Here is an 8,673-nt window from a genome sequence, read left to right on the forward strand (position 1 = left end):
CAACACTGGAAACACAGAAGAGCAGGAGTGGTTGTGATTGCACAGGCTGAGCTGTCACATTCCAGTCCCGAAGGTGGTGGGGAATGTTCGATGGTCATGCCCACCAGGTCACACAGAACCATGACGTGGAGAGCAGAAACAGCTTACTCTTCCGACAGGGAACTTGGGACACACAGGGGATCTGGTTCTTGAAAATGACGCTAATGATCTGCGTGCGGAGTGGGGCTGAGGGAGGTTAGAAACAGATGTTCTGGTCTAGAGTACTTTTCCTTGATCTACACTTATCCCCTCTTAGACTCCTGCTTTAGCCCTTAACTGCCTCTACGCCCTTCCTAGAGGCTGCACTCCCAAACCAGATCCTGCTCACTCATTTCAGGCTTCCTGACAGCCTTCACAGTAAGTTCCCCTTGCTGTGCCCAGGCTCAACCCTGACTCAGTCCTGGGTGCCACACCTGGATGCGCAGGTGGTTCCTGGATGTCTCTGAACAGCTGCTGCACTTGAGGGGCGTGAGTACCTGCTGACCCCCAGTGGCCATTGGTTGTATTACATTAGGAGAGGGAAGACTGCTCTCCAGCAGGGTGGTTTTGTGCGAGACAGGGCTGGGCAGAGGCAGGGGGAACTGCAGAAGACCAAATAGCTGGCAAGTCAGCCTGCCATGCTGGCATCCTTGTTCAGTGAAATGAAAAAAATGAATCGACTTGCATGAGAGTTTCTCTTAGGGAAGGAACTGCCTTTGTTTAGGAAAATATCTTGATAGATTACATTGAGTGTGGAATGAGACAGTGAAACAAAGGAAACAAGGTGATCTCTTGATGTAAGTAGCCAATGGGAATGTGCGGGGCAAGGAAGGCAGAGGATGGAATGGAGGGGAGAGGAAAGAGGGAAGAGGGAGAGCTGGGCAGAACCAGGACTAGAGTGAGACAAACGAGGTACCCAGGGGACAAAATTTAAGGAGGTGCTTGCTCTCAGGCTCATGAAAGTGCAGGGTTGGCACCTGAGAGAGGGCACCTCCTTAAATCTTGTGACTTGGGTGCTTGGGGTTGAGGAAAACATCTGGAGGCCACCCCTGCAGGAAATGTAGCCAGAGAAATCTCCTGGTGGCAGGGGACAAGGACTTTGAAGAACAAGAGGGGATTGTAATCAACTTCTAATACGTTTGCTGTGAAGTCTGTGATGTAATTATTTCCCTTTGCTGCCCGGAACCTTCAGTAAAGTCTGCTTATACATGAAGGCTTCATGTGAAAGGTTTGGGGAGAAGTGAAGGAAATGTGTTCTGTGTTTGGGTTGGCAGAGAGCAGGAAGCAGAGAACAGCCGCTGGAAGAGAGACCTACAGATACTCAGGGTCCCAGCAGGACCAGGACACTGAGAGTGACGGGAAACTTGGGGAAGGTGTGGGGCTTCCCATAGGACATAAGTCAATCTCTTTCTACTTTTTAAATAAACTTTTTACTTTGGAGTACTTTAAGATTTACAGAAGAGTTGCAAAGATGGTACAGAGAGTTCCTATACACCCTTCACTCAGTTTCCCCTAATGTTAACATCTTACATAAGCAGGGAACAAGCAATTAACATGGGCACATTACAGAGCTTTTCTGGGTCTCACCAGTTTTTCCACTGAAGAGTTATTTTAGGATTCAGTCCAGGATCCTGCCTTGAATTTAGAGCCAATCATATTTAATTCTGACTGGCAAGTAACTACAGTTTGGTTACAATGACTTTTTCAATGAAAAAGAAAAAAAGAGCTTTTCTTGGGCACAATGGGGGAAGTTTGTACAGGAGAACGAGCCCTTGCTTGAAGGCTGTTGCCCCTCTTTCTTTGGGCTAATTGGAATCCCTTCCAGATTTCTTTTTTACCATACGCCTCCATCCCAAGGGGGCAGGCACAATAAATGCATCTGTTTTTCCAACACAGCCCACCAGAGGATGTTAGCAAAATGTTTACTTAGAAATAACCATTTGCTAACATTTATTGAGCACCTACTCTGTATCAGGCTAAGTATGTTCCGTGCCTCAACCCACAACTATACTGTGAGGCAGGTCATGTTATGTTTCATTTTATGGATGTGAAAACTAGACCCCAGAGTTGGAGTGGCTTGGGATTGTGTAACATCTCATATACAATTGTTATCTATTGGTGGGGCTGGGATTTGAACTCAGGCAGTCTTGGCAATCGGTATCTGGAATAACCCAAGCCCACCTCTTCTTGGGTGCAAGCGTCACCTGGCAGATTTCAAGCCAGCAGGTGTGGTTCCTTCTGTAGCACCTTGACATTGTCACAGTATCTAAACTAATTAGATCATTTGGACATGAGGTTGATGTCACCAAAATGGCTTCAGGAACCTGGGGGACATTATACTGGCTTCCTGAGAAGAGAACACCCTGGTGCCAGCTGAGCCTTGACATCCGCTCGCCTCCTGTCCAGGTCACACCCCCTTGCGCTGTGATTCCCCAAACAGTCACGTGGGGCTCCTGCATCCACAGAGGTTGGGTTGACATGGATGGTGCTGCCCTAAGGATGCTGTGAGCTTTTGGTCCCTCTGATAGGAGGACAGTTCTGAGGACAGTTCTGGCATCCGGACCAAGGCGCTTCCCTTACCAGATTTCTAGGCGCATCCTTGGGGTAGTTGCCCGGGGTCATGCTGCTGAGGCGTTTTCCCTTTGCTTCCACTCCGTAGAGCCTTCGGTATAGGGCGGAGGCTTCCCCGTCCTTTCTGGAACTTTGCCCTGAGGCCTGGGAGGGGAGCTGGAGAGACATTACAGGCTAGAGAACGGGGATCTGGCTCCGCCTCCTTCATTCCTGAAAGGAACAAGTTCAAGGGCTTGCTGAAAGGCAGGCGAGGGGGCCTAAGGAGAGTCCTGCTCTGGGTGCTGGGACACTGGGACAGGGATGCACACTGGTGTCTGCTCACCAGCGCCTCCCTTCTGTCCCTATAGCTCAGAGGGAGGCCATGAGGGACCTTGGAAACCACAGCCTTCGCTGGCGGTCTCCTCTTTCCAGTGGCACTCCTGAGTGATTTAGGGGAGGGAGGTGGCACCCGGGAAGAGTGAACTCTACCACAGGGGTGCAAGTCTTCCCACCGGGGTGTGCAGAGTGTTGGGTGGGGGCTGGATGGGTGGAGGGGGCAGGTGATCCATTTGGGTGCTAGTGTGGGGCAGGAGTGAATTTTAGAGCTTTAAATTTTAAAAAAAGTAGCCGATCCCATGCAGGAGCAGAGTGGGTGCCCCTCCTTCACGTGGAGACAGTGGTGGGGCTGTGTCACCTGCTTAGAGAATGCCACCTGGTGGTTCCCTCCCTGCTGTTTCTGGACATTTTTGGCTTTCTTTTCTTCCTTCACAGGTGCTGCAGAGAGCGTCACCACCTTGGGTTTGTTCTTCTGAAAGAACAGGGAGAAAAACCCAGTGGCTGACCCACTGGCACAGACCAGCCCTGCACCCTGCAGAGTGGAAGGTGCCACCCAGCTTTTGCACCCACTCTGGCGCTCCCTTTCCCCCTCGCAGCCCCTCTGCCTCCTGACGCACCCGGTGTCCATACCACACCGCCCCCAGGATGGCCTTCCAACCCCAGGTCTGGCTGTCCCTGTGCACCTCAAAATCCATCACTATCGCCCTCCACGTGAGGGCCCCATGCCCCAGCCTGGTAGGTATTCCTTCTGGCCCTCAGATGGCCTCTCTCCCTGCCACTTCCCTACCGCGACCTCCAGTCTTCAAGCCCAGCCAGGGCTGCTCCCTCTGCCCAGAACCCCTCCTCTCCTTGCCCCACTCCCACCCCGTCTTGTCCTCCCAGAGCTGTGATCACAAGGCGTCCTGCCTTTCTATTTCCCTGGGTGTTCCTGTCTGCCTGCTGGGAAAGGAAGGTCAGGCACATGCACGTCCATTCAGAGCACGTGTGCTCGGCCCGAAAGCTGCCACCAGGAGCACCCAGGGAAAGAGTAAGGCTCATTAGGGAGCGGCAGGGCCCATCGGGGGAGGAGCCCACAGACGCACATCCAGGCCCATGTCTAAGGGGTGCGCCTGGGGTGCTGGAGCATCGTGGGGAAGCTGAATCATCTAGGTCTCCTCTTCGGGTGTGCCGTAGGGTGTCGGGGTCATGGGGTGACGGCTGGGACTGGTCTCCAGGGCTGACGGCCCGGCTTGCAATCCTGCTCTAGGGCTGAGTGTCTGAGCAACCTTGGGCAAGGGACGGCTCTCTCTGAGGACGGGGACCGATAGCAGAACCTACTGCATAGGGTCATAGTGGGAAATACATGAATCACTGCGCAGAAGTGCTAAGCCCTCCATGCATGTTAGCCACACTGGATGGGTGGAAGGAGGGTTTGGATAAGCCATCTGGATGTGTGGAGGGAAGCTGTCCAAGGTCCTGCTTGAGGCCATCAAAGGACGGGGTGCTACGCAACTTCGGGGTTTTGTTTGGAGCTTTGCCAGGGCTGATGCTGCAGGGTGATTAGAGAGAGACTAAGGCCGGCTCCCCCGCATGTGACCCACCTCCCACCTTCTCCTCTCAACCCTCAGCCTCTCCTCAAGAGTCACCTGAGTAGCTACCAGCCCCCATTTTTGGAGGAAACTGAGTGGGATGGATGTGGTGATACCACAGACCCGAGGAAACTGCAATAGCCACGATTCAGTGGCCCCTGTGGCTGAGACTTTGAGACTTCAGGGGTCTTCATGGATGGCAAATGGATAACAAGGGGCACAGCCCTCTGGGTAGCTCCATAATCGTGCTGAAGTGGAGAAAAGCCTGGATTGCCAGGAGAAGGGAGAGGAGGCTGCAGACAGCACCCCTCCAACCGTCTTCACTAAAGGGTCCCCCGCCACCTGCCATACGAGACCTGCCACGGGAGCATCACCCTCTCTCTCAGGAGCGTCTTTCAAAATACAAATGTTTCTGGCGAGGGTAATGATGCTTGAAGATTTAACTGTATTTTCAGATTAAATTGTTCCCTCCCTGGGTCCAAACTTGTTTACAATAAAAGCCACATATAAGGTAAAGCTGTGAAAACATTATTAGAGTATAATCTTATGAGAAATATCATATGATATCGCCTATATGTGGAATCTAAAAAAATGGTACAAATGAACTTACTTTACAAAAACGAAGTAGGGTCACAGATGTAGAAAACAAGCTTATGGTTATCGGGGGGGAAGGGTGGGGGAGGGATAAATTGGAAGGTTGGGATTGACATATACATGCTACTGTATATAAAATAGATTACTAATAGGAACCTGCTATATAGCACAGGGAACTCTAGTTAATACTCTGTAATGGCCAATATGGGAAAAGAATCTAAAAAAAAGAGTGGATATATGTATATGTATAACTGATTCACTTTGCTGTACTCCTGGAAATAATACAACATTGTAAATCAATTATACTCCAATAAAAATTTACAAAAAAGGAATATAATCTTAGTATGAAGAGATGGGATCAAACATATTCATCATAGAACTGATTTCTGCGAATGAGTTCTGAGAGGCCCAAAAATGGGGGGAAGGGGGAGGGTAGGTAAATCACTAACGCCTTAGAGTAAAATACGTTTGTCAGGTGTGTTTACGCGTATCTGATGGAACTGGCACTCCAGATCTCTCTGACTATAATTGACAAGTAAGCACATAACCAGAACAGGAGCTCCTCTGAAAGGCAGGGGCCACTGAACCGGGTGAAGCAGGAGAAGGGGAGGTGGTGATGGTGCGTGGGTCTGACAGCCCACGAGCTTGGAAACTGGAGAAATCTGAGGTTGAGCCCTGGCTCGGCCCCTCACTAGCTCTGTGAGCTCAAGCAAATGATTCCTCTTCATCTCAGCTTCTTATCCTTCAGCTGGTGGTAAGAACGGTGCCTACCTTGTAGCCTTGCTGGGAGCAGTTGACCAGACAACTCACTGCAGTAAGCACAGGGCCTGGCACACAGGAAACACTTAATAAAAGTTATCATTGTTCTTAGTAATGCCGTTTTCACCCATTTTTCTCTGGGAGCCAGGGCAGTGAAGATTAGGTGGCATCCTCTGCAGAGGAGACCACTTTCCAAGGACATGGCTTCATTTTGTGTAGACGATGGGCCCAGAGGGGAACTCTGGGGGAAACTGGGGCAAAATTGGTTGTCATAGTTCCTGGAGGAAGAGGAAAGGGTGGTGCCACAGACTGAATGTTTGTGTCCCCCTAAATTCCTGTGCTGAAATCCTAACTCCTTACGTGATGGTGTCAGGAGGTGGGGACTTCAGGAGGTTGTTATGTCATGAGGGTGGAGCCCTCATAAATGGGACTAGGGCCTTAAAAAAGGGCCCCAGAGAGCTCTCCTGACTCTTCCTCTTTATCAGGATATAGCAAGGAGGCAGCCGTCTATGAACCATGAAGCAGGTCTTCATCAGACACCAAATCTGCTGGCACCTTGATCTGTAAGAAAGAAATGTCTGTTGTTTCTAAACCACCTGGTCTATGGTATTTGGTTGTAGCAGCCCAAATGGACTAAGACAGGAGGTTACAACTAGTTCTAATGCAGGATAGAAAGGAAGAGGTATGTTAGCAGGAGTCCCAGTGGAGATAGTGGAGGTGGAGAATGCCCTCTGACCCTGGGACCATCATGTGGATATGGAAGTGCCTGGGGACAGTGGGAGGACCCATTCTGAGATCATCAAGACACTAGACGCTATTGCCTCTCAGCCCTTCTCCAACACTGACCAAGATGGCTTTAAGGTCTCCTCACCTCGACTAAACTAGGTAGGTTTCTTCCTGACTCTAGGACCTTGACCTCCCTTTTCCTAGAACAATTCCTTTAGACAATTTACACCTGTAAATTCTTTCTCTGCCCCTTTGAGATGTAAATCTTCTCCCAGCCTCTTGCCCAGCTTTATAATCCAGGAATGTTTTTCTCCAGAGCTTGGGAGCCATCCCTTTGAAATGCAATCATCAGGAAGGATAGCATTCCCACCTCCCAGTCTCTGTGGGAGGGTAGGAGCCTAACTACATAGGGATAATTAGCCCACAAGGGTGGCCTGATCACAGTGACAATCTCTCCCCATGTCCTCCGGTGCTTTTCTACTGGCTCACCCCAGTGCTGCAAACCCTCCCCTCACCCCATCACATCATGCAGTAGTAGTCTCGAATGAAGCCTTCCTTGCAGGTTTTCTTTGACAGTAAGTACACACCTGGAGAGCTCGCTTCTTCTTCCCCTGCCTCCGCTCCAGCCACTCCAACACCCGCGCGAGGTCTGACATCTGCCTCTCCTCGGCCATCCTCCACACATGCTTCCTCTCTGTGGGCAGGGAATCCTTCAGGTCCTCTGGTTGCTCTGTCATCATGGAGCCTTGGTCATGCCTTGGGCGGAAAGGTGGCACACTCTTGCTTTGTTGAACACTCTGCCTCTGGTTGCTGGCCTGGATGACTCAGATGGTAGGGTTTTGTCCCCTAGATGTGAACATAAATGTGAACATAAAGGGCAGCGTTAGGCCAGAGCCGGGATATTAACCTTCAAGGGTAGGAGATCCAGAGGGTGATTGTGAGGTCACTGTCAGGCTGTGCATGGGGGTCAGAGTGGAGCAAGACACTGGTTTCCCCTCATGGCCACTGTCCCTCTTTAGGCACTGTCCATCGCTTGGACTCTGCCACAGCCTCCTTTACGGGCTCTCCACCTCCATTTCTACAGAGATCTTATTAAAACAAAGCTCAGCTCACATACCTCCTCTTCTCCAAAACCTTCGATGACTCCTTGTAGCTTATAAAAAAAAAATCTAAAATTTTTTAGTCTGGTAGGCTTTCCACAATGTGCTCTAATTAGAATGAAGATTTGTATAGCCTTAATTAGTTTTATAGTCATTGAACAGATAGTTATCAGATGCCTACTATGTGCCAGACATGGTGCTAGAGATACAACACAAGACGAAAACATAGTCAGACCTTCTAAAACTTATGGACTAGTGGGAAAGACAAAACAGCAGTCAAATAATTACCCTGTGAACCCATGACAAATGAAGGTGAGTGCTCTGAAGGAAAGGAATATAATCCTAAGAACTAAACAAAACAAAAGAACTAGGCTTGGATGGGTAATGAGTAGATCTCACTTGGGGAGTGGCTGGAGTTAAAGGGTAAGCTGGTCTCAATGGGGCTCTGGACCAGGGGGACAAGCATGTGCAAAGGCCCTGTGGCAGGATGGAAGCAGGGAACACTTGAGGAATAGCAGAAGGCCAAGGTGGCTAGTGTACTCGGTAATGAGAAATGATGCTGGAGAGGTGGGCAGAAGCCAGACCAGAGAGCACCTTGGAGATCACAGGTTTGCTGAGACTGGGAAGGAAAGGGAAACAAAGGGAAAACAATAAAGGGAATCAAACATAAGGGAGGGAGTGACATGATCAAGCTTCCTTTTTTGTTTTAGTAAACTTTTATTGATGGAAACTATATGCAGAAGTGTGCCAGAATCACAAGTAACTAATGCTCCAGAAATTCCCCCTTATGGCCCCTGCTAGTCACTACCTCCCTCCAAAGGTAAGCAGTACTCTGACTTCTAATTTCATAGATTTCTTTTGTCTGTTGGAGTTTTCTATAAATAGAATCATACATGTAGTCTTTTGTATCTGGCTTCATTTGTTTTACAATATATTTGCAGGATTTTAGCAATGAATTCTTTAGTCTTTGTAGAAATGCTTTTATTTTTGCCTTCATTTCTGAAGAAAAATTTGCTGGATAA

The 8,673-nt window shown here is 49.5% G+C and overlaps 1 protein-coding gene across 1 annotated transcript; it reads right to left on the minus strand.

Moving 5' to 3' along the window:
• Positions 1 to 422: 422 nt before the first annotated feature.
• Positions 423 to 7,288, minus strand: C19H16orf78 (chromosome 19 C16orf78 homolog). Its single transcript, XM_004318126.2, has 4 exons — positions 7,139 to 7,288; positions 3,263 to 3,376; positions 2,599 to 2,745; positions 423 to 620 (listed from the first exon to the last, which is right to left on the minus strand). The coding sequence occupies exons 1-4, from the start codon at positions 7,286 to 7,288 to the stop codon at positions 423 to 425; spliced, it is 609 nt and encodes a 202-aa protein (XP_004318174.2).
• Positions 7,289 to 8,673: the final 1,385 nt, after the last annotated feature.

The sequence above is a fragment of the Tursiops truncatus genome, chromosome 19 (assembly GCF_011762595.2).
Source record: "Tursiops truncatus isolate mTurTru1 chromosome 19, mTurTru1.mat.Y, whole genome shotgun sequence".
Classification (NCBI taxonomy): domain Eukaryota; kingdom Metazoa; phylum Chordata; class Mammalia; order Artiodactyla; family Delphinidae; genus Tursiops; species Tursiops truncatus.

What these genes read in the sequence shown, in the direction of transcription:
- C19H16orf78 (XM_004318126.2), bottom strand. Translation starts at nt 7,288, where the DNA reads ATGACAGAGCAACCAGAGGACCTGAAGGATTCCCTGCCCACAGAGAGG. An exon ending in AGGTGGCATTCTCTAAGCAG is followed by an intron (nt 2,746 to 3,262) that starts GTGACACAGCCC and finishes ATGTCTCTCCAG; the next exon opens with CTCCCCTCCCAGGCCTCAGG. An exon ending in AGGATGCGCCTAGAAATCTG is followed by an intron (nt 621 to 2,598) that starts GTAAGGGAAGCG and finishes GGTCTTCTGCAG; the next exon opens with TTCCCCCTGCCTCTGCCCAG.